The 15,092-nt window shown below is 49.0% G+C and overlaps 6 protein-coding genes across 6 annotated transcripts; 1 reads left to right on the plus strand and 5 right to left on the minus strand.

Moving 5' to 3' along the window:
* Positions 1 to 506: 506 nt before the first annotated feature.
* On the minus strand, positions 507 to 1,496 carry LTR64_001982 (uncharacterized protein; the record flags this gene model as incomplete). Its single annotated transcript, XM_064896357.1, has 2 exons — positions 507 to 641; positions 798 to 1,496. The coding sequence occupies 2 exons, from the start codon at positions 1,494 to 1,496 to the stop codon at positions 507 to 509; spliced, it is 834 nt and encodes a 277-aa protein (XP_064759044.1).
* Positions 1,497 to 2,366: 870 nt separating this feature from the next.
* On the plus strand, positions 2,367 to 4,021 carry LTR64_001983 (uncharacterized protein; the record flags this gene model as incomplete). The annotated part of the gene is made up of 2 exons (XM_064896358.1): positions 2,367 to 2,388; positions 2,535 to 4,021. 2 exons carry the CDS (start codon positions 2,367 to 2,369, stop codon positions 4,019 to 4,021), a joined length of 1,509 nt encoding a protein of 502 aa, XP_064759045.1.
* Positions 4,022 to 4,723: 702 nt separating this feature from the next.
* On the minus strand, positions 4,724 to 5,457 carry LTR64_001984 (uncharacterized protein; the record flags this gene model as incomplete). Its single annotated transcript, XM_064896359.1, has 3 exons — positions 4,724 to 5,143; positions 5,196 to 5,318; positions 5,368 to 5,457. 3 exons carry the CDS (start codon positions 5,455 to 5,457, stop codon positions 4,724 to 4,726), a joined length of 633 nt encoding a protein of 210 aa, XP_064759046.1.
* A 2,571-nt stretch (positions 5,458 to 8,028) lies between these two features.
* LTR64_001985 (uncharacterized protein) lies at positions 8,029 to 10,350 on the minus strand (the record flags this gene model as incomplete). Its single annotated transcript, XM_064896360.1, has 4 exons — positions 8,029 to 8,251; positions 8,307 to 9,655; positions 9,702 to 9,806; positions 9,859 to 10,350. 4 exons carry the CDS (start codon positions 10,348 to 10,350, stop codon positions 8,029 to 8,031), a joined length of 2,169 nt encoding a protein of 722 aa, XP_064759047.1.
* A 1,452-nt stretch (positions 10,351 to 11,802) lies between these two features.
* Positions 11,803 to 13,166, minus strand: aat2 (Aspartate aminotransferase, cytoplasmic; the record flags this gene model as incomplete). Its single annotated transcript, XM_064896361.1, has 3 exons — positions 11,803 to 11,956; positions 12,009 to 12,922; positions 12,975 to 13,166. The coding sequence occupies 3 exons, from the start codon at positions 13,164 to 13,166 to the stop codon at positions 11,803 to 11,805; spliced, it is 1,260 nt and encodes a 419-aa protein (XP_064759048.1).
* Positions 13,167 to 13,782: 616 nt separating this feature from the next.
* Positions 13,783 to 14,930, minus strand: UFE1 (syntaxin ufe1; the record flags this gene model as incomplete). Its single annotated transcript, XM_064896362.1, has 2 exons — positions 13,783 to 14,760; positions 14,811 to 14,930. 2 exons carry the CDS (start codon positions 14,928 to 14,930, stop codon positions 13,783 to 13,785), a joined length of 1,098 nt encoding a protein of 365 aa, XP_064759049.1.
* Between the last annotated feature and the right edge of the window lie 162 nt (positions 14,931 to 15,092).

The raw sequence follows: 15,092 nt of genomic DNA on the forward strand, positions 1-15,092 counted from the left end.
TGCAAGAATGTTGCTGCTGTTGAGTTGAGGTTGATTAGAGCAGCTGTGTCTGCTGACATAGAGACCGAAGCTTTTGTGGCTGATCAAACGCAGCTTCTACCAAGGTACAGCTCTAGGAAATTGCAAGGGCAGCCAGCCTACTCGCCCGGATAGCTTCGCTTGACTATGGGAGGTGGAGCCTCGAAACGTGGACAAACACATTCCCGCAAAGCAAGCGCACGTCCCCATGGAAAGAGCCTTGGCGTTGTACTTTCTGGCATTGTGAGTTGCTGCAACAAATGTGCGAATACGGGGTGAGGTTGCAGCAGCAAGGAAGCTGCGGCACGATGCAACTGTTCATCGAGCTTCTATGGGAAAGATTCGCGTCATTGGCCGACAGTGATGTCATTCGGCTGATTGCCCCAGTTTCGACATATAGATGCCTGGCAGCCTCTTATCCTGGTGTTGTACTTCACTTTACTCGTTTTTCTGCTTGTGACGAGTGATCCTGGAATCATGACAACAAATCACTCTTCAGTATCTTCGTCTGCCTGAATGTCGTCCGATGCTGGTCTTACACCGCTTCGTCTCTTACCTCTCAAATAGCTTTCGGACGTTGTGATAGCTTTCTCACCTACATAGTGCTGGCCGTCCCATGGCAACTGACAGTGTGGACAAACCCGAGCACCTCTTTGAGTTCGAAAGAAGGCTTGGGTACAGATGTTATGTAGCCGAGCTGGACAATCCTGCTTTGCGCAACGTTGACCCTGCAAGAGTGAGCTGCTGTTCGCTCCAGAACACCTATGCATCAAACTTACCACCGTGATAACTTCTTTGCAAGCTTCGCAGGTCTTGATTTTCTTGTACTCGTTCTCTTCATCGTTGTAGGTCTCCTCTAGCCATATCTTCAGCTCCATCAGTCCTCGAGGGCTGAGGCTATAGAAACCCTTTTGACTCTTATTCAGCCATCCTTCGGCGACGAGTTTTGCAAGCAGTACCTCCGCCTCATGGGCTGTCAAGTTAAACTTGGTAGCCTGATTTTCGCCGTTTTGGGTTTGAGTCTCTCGCCGCCCAGCTCTTGTCAAGTTCAGCGCATCCTTGCCAGCAATACACATAGCCTCTCGTCGCTCAGTATTGTTAGCATCGAAAATCTCATCGAGGAGTCGTTTCACGTAGCCGATTTCGTCGCTGCTGTGTATCGTCGCTATCTGCGTTAGTTGATCGCTGGTCGTGTTGACAAGAGCATAATATCTTTCGTTGTCCTCTTGACCACGAGTGCTACGTATCACGTAGTCGAGAGGAGACAACGCATCGTTCGCAGCTGCAATCATAGAGTTGAAGTCCTCTACTGTGATATCTGCAATGGAGATTTCCCGCTTCTCATGCACGCTGAAGATGTGAGCAAGAAGAGGTCTTGCTTCCTCAAATGTCAGGACATTCCTTGCGAAGAAAGCCTGTATAAAGGCTCTATTAGTATCTTCGTATTCCATGTCAAATGCGACATCGCGAAAGGTCATGGAGGAATATTGGGAATTAAATGCACCACTACTGAAAACGCGAACACGCGACTGCCAAATTACGCGACTTTTCGCGACATATCAATCGAGGCTGTTGCTCAGCCTGCTTCCACACGTGGAGGTGTTCTATTTTTAGAACGCTGTGGCCTAGCAGAGCATGAGAGATATCAACGCACGCAACAGCAACAGCATCTAATCGGGATTGTATGAGGGCCTAGTCTCTGTGGCTCATGCGGCCTTAATCTACTCGCACGATTATCGTGATGTAGACTGTCCCTGCAGCAATTTAAAGAAGGTCTCGAGGCTCAAAAATCATCGCTTGCCCCTGTTGACTATACATTAGATGTACTGGTGTTAGCGAATGGCGGTGATCACAACCATGCTGATCCATGCCAGAATGATCACATTCGAACAGCGACATCTATATCGGGACTACTGGCAGCGCCGAATGATGAAGCATTAGTGCTAGTCTTTTCTATATTCGTGAGTGCTAGCTTCTGTCGCTAATGCTGGCTCGTAGACATTCAGGCTATCGTCACAGCATGTAGCCTTAAATATGGACAAACCCCATACGAAAGCAATGAGGCTACAGACTTTGTATTTGTCACTGAATCAACCGTCCACTACGACACAAAATTCTCCATCCCCATCCTCTGTTCGCTCATCTATTGAGAGACCATGGCTGCCGACAGACCTTGGGGGATTCTGTCGTTGATGATCGCTGGACTCATTGTAGTCAATGCAATTTCAGCGACATTTCTTGCACTGCGACTATCCGGCTGGACAAGTTCAACGATAACTCCCAGCTGGCTTGTCGACCATCGTTCGACTATATCAATAGCTGTGCAGGTGGTAGCTCAGATACTCGGCATGATTGTGATATCAGTCTTGTGTATGTACCACTACCAAAGTACCAAACCTCAAATCTAAACGCAGCAGGCACAATAATCAATCTTAGCACAAGAGCAAAGCTTACTCGAGGAAGCTTTTCCCTGGAGAGTCTCAATCTACTCAATGCCCTTTGTGCTTTACGTGCAGATTGGACATTGAGTCCTCCGAAACAAGTCGTGCTATTATTGTTCATTGCTGCGAGTTTTGCTCCCGCCGCCATATGGGCGGGTGCCATTACCCCATTGATCACAAGCATCGAAACTCAGAAGCACATAGCAGTACCCCAGTATACCAATCCAACGTATGGAATCGTATCTCCCAGTGGTCTGGCTAATGAGTCGCTTGTGAAAATCACCACCCAAGGAACTTTCACTTACCGTCCAGAACTGACCTTGCAGGGTATCATACTCGATAACATGCGCCAGGCCTCGAGTGCCAACGAACAGCCGATCATTCAATCCAAAATGGATAACGTTAATTACAGATACAGAGGTCGAAGTTATGGTGTGGGATCTTCTGTCGGCCTCAAAACATCGTTCGGGAGCCCTGCCCTGCAGACGTATCAATACGTCGAGCCTGGCCTGCTTGCTACATCCAACTGCATCTACAACGAGAGCTCAGCCTGTTTCTTTGAGGACTTGACCCCAGAAGGCTTCACCCTGCAAGTCTACAACGCCGTTTTCCAACAGCCTAACGCCAACGAATCGTACTACATTGCATCAGCCGGACAACGCGATTACCAGGTCTTGACTGTCAGCGCCGCCTCTGGCAAAGGAATCATCTCAGACGACTGGACCTACTATACCACAATGATATCACCAGCCGGACGAAAAGGACACCAATACGGCATGCTACACAAAGTCCAGTGTGAAATCAAATACGCACCCACCAACTTTGATGTCTTCGTCAACGCAACCAACGGTACCATAGTCGTCACGCCAACAGGTCCCGCAGACCAAGCGCTCTTCCCAAACTACACCGACCTGACCAGAGCAGTCACACACCGAATCTACAACATAGGACAATTATTCAGCTCGACACAATGGGGCTCACCCATGGGCGATGCTCTTCTCAACAACGCCCACAACGTAGCCCTTGCACATAACGAAAGCACGCTTCGAAACGAAACAGTCCTGGAAGCAGTATCTGCATCGATGGATTCAATGCTCGATTCTATGCTCGGCGCGTTATCTGGAGCACAACTAATGGTTCTCAACGCCAGCTCGAACGAAGACGTCAAAGTCACATCGCAGGCTGTCATGGTAGGCGAGAATATCTGGATATACATCACTTCAGTCATCAATGCCCTTCTCACAATCGTCTTTCTCATCGAGGTGTTCAGGACCAGAACATGGGAATACAGACCAGACTTTGACTACATGAACGTGCAGGATCTGGTCATAGCTACTTCGGCGGGTGGTACAGCCGTTGCAGCATCTGTGAATAAGCTGTCCTCGTTAGGGTCTCCCAGCAGCGTACGTATCAGGCTTGTAGAAGATAAGACTGGCAGGGACATGCTAGTGCTGGCTGAAGACATGGCCGATGCTGAGCACAGTAACATTGGTGGTCAGCCTAGACGTGGGCAAACTTTCCAGCTTACTACGACGAGAAGTGGAGGATATGAGCAGCTATGATGACGGAGGCACCAGAAGAAGACCAGTTTTAATGATCAGTTGATTCAAATAAAAAAACAAGCGTTCAAAATTTCTGGTCATTTTTATTTGTCGTGCTTGATTAGAGAGTAAAACAGGCACCAGTGATGCGCCCTATTCTCGGTATGCGAGCGCCCATGAGAAGTTCTAAGGAAGCAGCGTGATTAGATCAGCAGGTGTTAATGGTAGAGGCTGAGGAGGCTTCGCAGCCGTCGGATTCTCGATCGATTCAGGGCACGCGAGCATTCATTGCAAGCACAACGCATGGCCACTATTTCTTGTTTCAAAATTTTGCTCATTTTTTTCCGGGGTATTAGCTTATGAATTTATAGAACAACGCATGTAGACAATCAAAATTACTATTTCCTGAATATGTCCATCGAAGCTGTCATGCTATCCATCTCCGACGATCCAGATGCAGACTAACGAACTGAAGTGTTGTAGTTTAGAAATTGTCCACTTCACTCTTCTATCACCTCGACCAGCATCAACATGAACCGTGAGTCATGCTCCGACTCAAGTCTATTCGTCTTCGGGTACTGTGACCATAGGACGCGCCGAGGGCAGAAGCTGAGCATAGTCATGCTGATGGCAGGAGTATTGACGATCGAAAGTGATAGAAGGTGAAGTTCGGCCGTTGCTGCATGCTCATGACTTCATGTATTGTAAATGTACTGCAGACGTTTACAACATGAAGGCAATGGCAGCAAGACCGGCAGCACCGAAACCGGCAGCGTTGGCAGCAGCACCACCAGTGTAGGTCTTCACTGGAGAGCTGGTTGTGGCAGCAGCTGGAGTGGAAGAGACCTTAGAGGCACTGACGGAGCTAGAGGCGCTGGAAGCGCTGGAAGCGCTGGATGAAGATGAGCTCCATGCAGCCCAGGTTGAAGAGCTGGCAGCAGGAGTGGTGCTGGTCAGAGCAGCTGGGGTTGTGCTGCTTGACCATGCACCCCAGCCGGAAGATGAGGCGGATGAGCTAGCCTTGGAAGTGGTGCTGGCGCTTGATGAGGTCCATGCACCCCAGGTTCCAGATGTGCTGGATGATACCTTGGAGGTAGTGGTGGACTTGGCTGGGGTAGTTGTGGTAGATGCGGAGGAAGTCCACTGTTTATTCGTTAGACTCAAAAGATCAAGTTCTTGGTTATCGAGTACTTACTGTGCCCCAGGTAGTGGCGCTTGATGCTGGAGTAGTGGTGGTGGTAGTCTTTGTGGTGGTTGTAGTAGTAGTGGTCTTGGTAGTGGTGCTGGTGGAGAGAGTTGAGCTGGAAGTGGTCCAGGCCTAAGATAGTCAGTATGTCGACCTGATTTTCCCTTTGAGCCAAACTTACGGTCCATGAACCATCAGCAGGGAGAGCGGAGGTAGCTGGGACAGCAACGGCAACGCCGGCAAGAGCAGCGACAGCGACGAAGGACTTCATTTTGATTGTGATGTGTTGGTTCTGTTGAACGAAAGACTAGGGTCAGAGAGCTGATAAGCTGTAAAGAGCGACTGTGAGTGTGATTAGATTACTGGGAGGAAGGAAGTCAGAAGATCAAGGGCATATGCTGGAATTGATATATACACAGCAACCCTGCACGCTGGTGCTGATCAGGCACAACATGGCTCTCAGTGGATCACAATGTGATAAGCTCAAAAGCCAAATGCTTTTCCTCCTCGCGAGTACCACTTAGTGAACGCCAGATGCCCACACCTTTGGCTTGAGGGAAATTAGAGCGAGATTATTGGTGTTGGGAGAACCTTGCTGGCTGCCAGACGACATGCGCAAAGATTGTTGACAGCGCTCCTTGCGAGATTAGGTGGAAACCACATTGGGCTCTTGTCGATAGCTTCAGGAGGCGCTATGATTGGCTCACTAGTAGACCTTGTTTACTGACGTTGGGATGTCGAGGCGTCGATGTGATCAGCAGCCACGAGGCGAAGGCTTTTCAAATTGACCAGAAAGAGAGGCAACGAAGGATCCAGCCGGAGTATTGTGAGTTGGATGGGGATTGGATGGGAGTTGGCGCTCGACGAGAGCTCCGTTCAGGAAATTGGCGCTAAGCTTATTCCGAACGATTCTCCTGAGCAACAGTGACCCAGAGCCGCAAACCGGCCCTCCATCGTCAATCTCGAACTGAGACCTGCCACCACGTCGCTCTTACGGTGATTTTTTGTCACCGTACTTTGCGAAACAATCGCAACTTCCGCATCGAGACGCTTGAGCCAGTAGTCATCAGTTGAACTTGAATCTGGCTCAGCTCGCGCCTTCTGCGATGGTAGAGTGCAAGTAGATTGCTGACCCACCTGCACAATTACCATAGCACTATGCTACAATGTGCACCAGTTTCAATGAGCAACAAAATTCAACATGTTGTTTGTAGCAATAACGGTTTGCGTGAAACCAGCGACAACAAGCATCATTTTTCCGGCTCATGTTGTAGTAGACCTTGTTAGAGTTCAGCCTCTCAATATGTCTCTTCTGATACAAGCTAAAGTCTTCTCATGAAAACACTTGCTTTGAGATTTACGACGCAGATCCATCGTCGATCTTCTCGAACGCTCTGAACTCTTCGTCTTCGCTCAAAACACTCGTGACGTTTCGAATATGGGCACTGATCTCCCCGGGACCAGCGCCGAAATTGTGTTCTCGCTGGCTGAAGAGCGGCTCAAAAAATGGAACTACTTCAGCCCAGAAGAGCCAAGTCATGGCACGTGTCTCTCCTGTCTTACCCAGTCCTAGTGTGATCAAATACGAGATATCGATTTCACTCAGCTCAGTCCCTCCTTAGACACCAGACGTGTGGATGCTTCTAGATTGTATGTCAACTAAGAAGCCCGCTCTGCCGTCGCTACATTCGACTATGGGGCGTTGTGATCTAGGTGAAATAATCGAGGCATGTACCTTCATTCGGACTCCTATATGTCAGCGTCAGTAAAGACGCTGCGCCGAATGGCTGGGCCCAGATAAAGTATGTCTTACCAGGAGTTGACCAAGCAACAGGAGAATAATAAACCTGGCGACGACAACCTAAGGTCAACACAACAGACTCCCTAGGCCGCAAAATAACCTGTGGCAGCTTCGTGACCTCGACGAACGTTGTTGGAGTAGGGCCAAAAGCAACAACGCCGATAGAATTCCACACGAACGTAACGGGCCAGATATAACCTTACATACACAAACCTGCGGCACACGACAAAGACCAGCAATTATCTCCGTGCAATAAGGTCAAGACACAATATGAATCACGATCAATCCTCGAGTTCCCAGCCCGAAAGCGATTTTGACAAAACGAACGAGTCTCTACATGGCCCTTTGCTAGTTACTTCGAGACCGGTATAACGTGAGGAGCCATGAACACTATACGTTTTGAAGAGCCAACCGGTCATGCAGTCCACGAAGCTACCTCATTGTGTCTCCCATGCTCGACGCAAGGCTTGAAACGTTATCCAGGCCTTCGACATTATTGTCTTGCAGCACCCCCGTTATTGACTAACTATCATAGCTATATTTCTCATCAGAAAGCTCAAATCGATAATTGAAAACCCTGCTCACACGAAGACTACTCAAAATCCTATTAGGCCACACATTAGCCACGAAGAACTCAACCAAATCTGCTCAAGAAATGATTCAGAAATGACTCAACAACGATCACATCGCTACGTGGTATATTGCTACTCGAAGGACTACTACTCAGACTTTCTTTTGTCGCACCTGCTTCTCTCCCAGCAGAATCTCCTCCGCCCTTGCCGTCTTCCATTGTAATCCAAACTCGAAAGGGTTCTCCATCATCTCCAGATGTGAAAGCTCGCGTCGTGACCTGCTCTTCTGGTAGGAATAGTTATGCAGTCGTGTCATAGATGAATCAAACGACCGCAGGCTTCTGACTCTCTTCAATGTTATCCATCCATTACTCGTGTTTGCTGTTGTATTTGGTCCAGTGCCTGCTCATTGGCGTTAAATCTGCAGGCGTACTCTCCTCTTCTTTGACGTGGCCACAACATAGCTCCTTTATCTGAACCTCGCACTGCATCTTCCCATGACTTCTCCCTGGCACACCAACTCAGCATTGAATTCCGAGCCGTCCAAGGTAAGATAAATATCGAAGTACACTCTGTAGAAGGTGCCTTGTGGTGTGTCCATTCTCTCGAAATCCTTCTCCAAGTTCTTTCTTGACAAATCCGAGGTTAGCGTGACTACCTCCTTGATCCTAGGATCTTTGGTATATTCAGGGCTGCGAATGAAGTTAGCGACTACTCCCAGGAAATAGCATACAGAAAACGACCTACCAAACATCCTCATCACAAGCATAAAGAATGTCCTCGTACATCAAGGTTGCACCAGGCGCGACCTGTCTGAAGAAGCTCACCTTCACAGGCTCACCAATTTTGACTCGTTCACCTTTTTGCACGAAGATTTGTCGTGTGTATTTGCATCGATCTTTACCATCCAAGCTTGGCACTCTGTAGGCCTCTGGGTGATATCCTTCCTTAAAAGGTTGCAGGGTAGCCATCAGGTAATGCCGTCTGGCAACACGAGACGTAACGACTCTCTCAGTGATACCTGCAGTGACTGCACCTTTGACAATGGCAGCGACTGAGTCCATAGGTCGGACGACCTTTGATTGAAATTGTGGTGGCACATGTAGCTTAATTTGCTGGAAGAGATATTCTGATGCACCAAAGCCACCAACCACAAGCACATTTTGCAACGATCTGTTTTGGGCCTGAATAGCAATGATTTGGTTTCTAACCAATTCCAAAATTCTGTTGACGACTGGCTCGAAACACTGTAGGATCTCTTCGTTTGTGAAAGTCATATAACCTTCTTCGATACCAGCCTCTGGGAATTCAGCCTCGATACCGACATCGACAGCCCATTTCTGTCCATTGTTTCTAAAATCGGCTTTTATTCTGTTCTCGAAATCCATGATGCATTTGGCGTATACCCGACCAGCTGTCTTTGAGCCATCAGGAAGTTTCATCTTTCGAATTTTGGCTCGAAGGATATTGCTGAAGTTTCTGTTCAGAGCTGTAGAACCGCAAGAGTCACCAGAGCCGGCTGTACATTCAGCAACAGAGAAGGGGGTCTCTTCTTCGACTTCGTAGGCAATCAAATCGACAGTTCCGCCGCCACAATCGACAATCAAGACTGCATCGTGAATCTTCAGGTTGAGGAGACCTGTCTTGGAGCAGAACATGGCTGCCGCTTCTGGCTCGGTGATTAAAGTAAGACGGTTGTCATTGTCATCGCGTATAAAGCCAGCTTGGATTGCAGCAGCTCGTGTTGCAGCTTTACCCGCATCGTTCCAAATAGCAGGCACAGTCAAGAAGTAGCGGATGTTTCGTTCTTCACGGTTAAAGACCTCACCAAGAGTTTTTTGCAATTGCAGGCGCATTGCCTGTCTGAGCTTGAATAAATAATCTGCTGCAACGTCGATTTCAGATTTGCCAGGTGGTAGAGGTGGAAGGTTGATCGGGTCTATGTATGTGTTGCCGGACATCATGAGCTGCAGCTTGAACCATTCCACCTTTTGAACACCAGGCTTCGGGTAGCCTGTTGGAGCCAGGGCATCTGCGATATCTGGGCCCCATCCGACGACTTTCTGATACTGATCGTAGTAAAGGACTGTTGGAATCTGCACGAGTCAGTCTAGTTCAACCTGCTCCTGCCCATAGTCATACCTTTTGCTTCGTTTGGTTGCCTGCACCAGGCCATTCCGTTATTATGTCTTCCTTTGCTTCGGTGTTTGTCGCGAAGGCGAATGCCACGCCGGAAAAGGTGGTCCCCTTTGCTTGTTAGCATGCAGTCAGACTGGTCAGGTTTGTAGCATGTACTCACGAAGTCAATGCCCACAATCAACTGCGCCTTGCTTCGGTTACCTCCTTCTACCTCAGCCGGACGCATATGCAGTCCATACTGACCCATCTGTTGAGGATGTGGCTGCATAGCCTGCCCATATCCAGCACCGCCATAGCCAGGAGGTTGTTGAGCCATTTGAGGGTTTGCGCCGACGAAACCTCGACTTGTGTCAATAGGTGGTGGGTGATGAGACGCGACCTGTTGTCCACTAGGAGGGGGCATGGGCGATTGTGGGCGACCAGCAACGTTGGAATACTGGTAGCTTGGAGGACGACCCAGACCTGGCTGGTTCATAGGAGTCAGGCTGGTCTGCGAGGAGTTGGCAGGAGGAGGGGTATTGGCGACGGAAGTGGAGCCGTTGGGCGATTGGGAGGGAAGAGCGACTGAGGTGCCAGAGCCAGACGAGGTAGGAAGATTGACGTTACTCTTGCGCTTGGAACCAAAGCCGAAACTCTTCAATCGAGAGCTCATAGCATCGACAGTTCAGAAAGGAAGAGGAGTTGAGGTTCACAAGAGGAGGTAAGGTAAGCTGACTAGTCCTAAAAGTAGCAGGAAGGCATGTGGAAAGAGAAGCGCGGGTTCAGTGCGCTCACTGCACAGCAGGTACTGGTCAGGCTGAAACAACTCGTGTGCAATGAGACGCAAAAACGAGCGACGAGCCACGAGCGATCTTAGGTTTCGGAGAGTAGTAAGCACAAGCACAGATCACTACGCGAGAACAATGGCTGAAGAGGCTTAGAGCGACCTGTTTTCGCAAAGTGCACCAAATGTGAGAGACACAAAAAATGCTGGCGTTAGGCCTTCTGCTTCAAGTCTATCACGGTTAGTCCAGGACTAACATGGATCCCTGGCCCCAGGATTTGTCTTAGTTGCTGAATCTAGCTTTCTAGGATAGTTCAGGCCAGGCACCTCTAAAGTGTATAGGTCAACCGATGGTTAAAGTGCGATCATGACAGTATATTCGTGTTGCGAAGAGCTGAAACCTTGCAGTGCTCGGCTTCGTCGTAGCCAGGAAAGGTCAGTAATATCGGGATAGACTTCCTCGAAGCTTAGTTCAATCCGTGATAGGGTGCTCTACCGCTGCGAGAGGCTGAGCGACGGCCTACTGGTCTCTCAATAAAAACACAAGTTCTGCTAAACACGTTCAGCTAACATTTTCAGAACGTATCACAGAATCACAGACGACAGCTTTTCTGTACCACATTTGCAGTCTCTATGATCGCAGCGCAGAATCTGTGCTACCTCGATTCGTATCCTGCCCTTGCTCACTCCCTACAGCCAGAACATCGGACTTGTTGTCCTGAACCTGCCTTGTTTCTCTGAAAGATCGACCAGAGGGCTAACCGGCAATCCAAAACAATCATCCCGGCAGGAGGAGCCACTATCTTGCGTCAATGATGCCTGAACTGCGCCGCCTTGAGCAAGTGCATCCTCCACGCACATTTGTTTAATCGTCCTTGTCTGTTGTCCAGCAAATTGCGTACCATCCTAACAGGGCATTCTTTTCAAATGTTGCTGAAGACAGCACGTCCTGGCTCACGTTTTTCGTGCTTTGCTTGCGTACTCGTAGCAGGCTGAACATTACGCGTTTATGGCAGGAGTGAGATAGTAGTGAGATGAGAATGTCTAATCTTAGTAGCACGATCCACCGCACACCGGTTTCACGGTGGAGGTCGGGCACTGGTCTCGATTGTGGTCATTGTACAAGTATCACTGACAGGCTCGTTGAGGGAAGATGCACAGTATGCTTTCAGACAACAGATCCGAGACAGTGAGATGTATTGTTTTTGTCTATACCTATGCTCATGCTAGTGTCCTGTCTCAAAAAGGAGTGATATACATGCTTGCTACAATGCGAGTGAGAATGATTGACGCCATCTCGGACGGAAACCCGGCTGGTTAGCGAGGACAACTCCTAGACTGCTACACGTTTCTTACGACATCGTCAACTGCCTTGGCAAAGTACTGAACATTGCCAGTGTTGAGACCTGCCATAGAGATTCGACCATTCTTGGTCATATATACATGGTGTTTCTCTTGCATGGCCTTGACCTGTGGTTCGGTGAGGCCAGTAAAGCTGGAGAAAAGTTAGCACAAAGCCATACATTCGAGGACCTCAACAAACATACCTGAACATGCCAATCTGCGATGTGATGTGGTCCCAGTTGCCAGGAGTATCTAGCTTTTCCAACTCGGCCTTGACAGCTTTTCGCATCTCGATAATTCTGCCAGACATGGTTCGCAGATCCTCCTCCCATTCAGCGAAGAGCTTAGGATCGTTGAGAACCTTGCTTGCAATTCTCGCACCGTAAGCCGGAGGGTTTGAGATCTCGGAACGTTGCAGAATAGCTAGTTGTGACGCAAGTCGCTTGACAGCATCCTGAGCACCAGGAGCGGGGGCCACTACCCAGTGGAAGACACCAGCTCTTTCACCATAGAGACCGAAGTTCTTTGCGAAAGATTGGGATGTGCAAAGCTCGAAGCCTTGCTCGACGAAATATCTGATTGCAAAGTTGTCCTGGGACAAAGAACCGGTGGCGAAACCCTGGTAGGCGCAATCTAGGAATGGGAAGAGGTCTCGCTCCTTCATCAATGCTGCGATCTGCTTCCATTGGTCTTCGGTAGGGTCGACACCAGTTGGATTGTGTGCGCATGGGTGCAGGACAATGACTGAGTTTGATGGTGCTTCTTTGATAGCTGCCATCATGCCGTTAAAGTCCAAACCCTTCGTCTTTTTGTCAAAGTATGGGTATGTCTTGATCTGCAGGCCAACATTACTGAAGATCTGGTGGTGGTTTGCCCATGTTGGGTTGGAGAGGTATACGGTAGGCTTCTGCTTGCTGAATTTGGATAGAAAGAGTGCACCAAGGTGGACTGCACCAGTGCCGGAGATAGTTTGGAAGGATGTGGCTCGACCATCCTTGATCGCCGGGCTTTCTGGTCCTAGAATGAGCTTTTGGGCAGCGTTCGTGAAGTCGACCAAGCCGGCAATAGGTAGATATTCATGGTTGAGATTGGGATCTTCTCTGAGTAGGTCATCGGCCTAGGGATGATCAGTTTCATGCTACTTGTGCAGTGCCCGCCTGTGGACTGACCTTTTTGACGACCGGCAGCACCCATGGTTTAGCATTGTTGTCTCTGTATGCTCCAATACCCAAGTCGACCTTCTTATCGAATGAGTCTCTCTTATATGCAGCCATGAGACCGAAGAGGGGGTCTTCAGCCGCTTGTGGGCAGACATTCTCATCGAACCGCGTTGGTGCGGCTGTTGCACCTATCGAACCCATTGCCGTTTGATCTCTAAGCTGTGACAGCCTCTCTTTTGCGCTTGAAGTGCTATATTCGAGTGGCGATTAGTCCTGTTATGATGTGTTCTGAAAGTGCAGGTCGTAGTGGGGTATACGAAGATACAACAACTCGAAGCCTTGAAATTGCTGGAAGGGACACACGTGATATCTTCTTGGTTAACCTACTTTTGAGACGGCGGTGAGGACATTCTGAGCCCTTCAAAAAATAAAGCTCAACCTTTGAATATGCACGGGCGTACGCCAGTCTACGCGTCTATGCTGCAGGCGGCGCGCTTCCCCGAATTGCGGAGGAATTGGCGATAAGGATAACCAATGTTGGCAAGCTAGAATCTGGGGCAGCGGATGCTTATTATATCCCCTCAAGCACATTGGTCCAGATCATGTGTTGCACCATTTGACCTTTTGACCGAGGCATGGCAACAAAGCCTCGTGCCTTTCCGCCTATCGAACATGGCTCAATGCTATCATCACTGCACAAGGACAAATCAGACATCGTCTATGCCAGCATCAGAGGCGCACAGCGTGTGAAATGCAATATGATGCGAGCGATAGTTGACAGGGGGACGATCGGTGGCTCTGATGTCTTATTTTTATTTCAGAATATCAGATCCCACACAACCAGTCCTGCACACAGATATAGCGTTACATGGTACATATATCTGGGCCATCGCGTCCGCTCTGTTGCCCTCTTCAACTCTTTATTGCCCCTCTGAACGTTCTCGTCCGTCCGATCAGCGTCGATGACCAGGTTGCTGATCAGTTCTCCTTGCTCCGACAACTGGCTGACCAGTGTTTGCTGCAGTGAGCTAATTTCAAGTAAACTCTTCTCTGCCTGCGTTACCTGCGTCAGCGTCTCGTTGTAGTGATTCATAAGGCTGGAGTTCTCCTGTTCGAACAACTGCAGCTGCTCCTTCGTCAGTTCTTGTCCACCTGAATCACCATCCGGGCTGAGAGCTGGGTTGTATGTATCCCTGCCTCTCGTATCAATGGTGGTATTTGCCAGATCGTCGTCGAAATCAAAGGCCAACTGGAGCTTGACGTTACGATTGCGCACATCTGACAGAGTACTTTCCGCCTTCTCCCGTTCTCTTTCCAGCCTCTTGTCTACCATATCCTGCCGTGCATTCACGGCAGCACGCAGGCTTACGGCTTTGAGGTAGTATAGCACGCCCAAACGGTGTTGGTATATATCACGTTCCTCAACTTCTTCTGCTTTCTGTCTTTCCGGCTTGCCTGCATCTCCTGCGATTTCTTCGTCACCACCAGCAGCCCACCGCAAAAGAAAATTGGTCGATTTACCGTACTTGCGTTCTAGACGTCGTTGCGTATTCTCGTGTCGAAGATTATTTGCTTGTTCGAGGTTTTGGTAGGTAGAGTTTAGCCTGATGAGTAGTGCTGCTGTTTGCGAATCAATGTCCTCGCGCTGCTTATCTGTCAAGTAAGCTGGTATATCGTCATGTGTCTTTGAGTTGACTCGGGCATGTTTCTGGTTCCTCCTAGGTGGAGGTGCAGTTGAAAGATATGGTACACGGATGGCTCGTAGATAGCTTATAAGTTCTCTCAGAGATCTGTTCTACATTCAGGTCAGACCTCAGTAGAGCAGATCTGGCTCAAATTTCATACAATTTGTCGCGCTTCGATGAGGAAGGAATCGAGCATCCGAGGGGAGATAGGCTTTCTAACAGGGTCACAGTTGTGCTTTTCTTTAAGCAGGGAAGAGACTGTGAAAGTCAGGTCAGTCATGGCTGCACTTCGTAGAATTGTAAAGGGCAGATCCGGAGGAATAATATGTTACGAGTACAAGCATGCTAAAAAGAACACTATGCCTCAGCGCTGGATGTGCGTCATTGGACTGTTCAACTAAAAGTTATACGGCAGCCGAGAAATGCCACTTTAGGCGTATGC

Source organism: Lithohypha guttulata, assembly GCF_036872675.1.
Source record: "Lithohypha guttulata strain CCFEE 5908 chromosome Unknown scaffold_1, whole genome shotgun sequence".
Classification (NCBI taxonomy): Eukaryota; Fungi; Ascomycota; class Eurotiomycetes; order Chaetothyriales; family Trichomeriaceae; genus Lithohypha; species Lithohypha guttulata.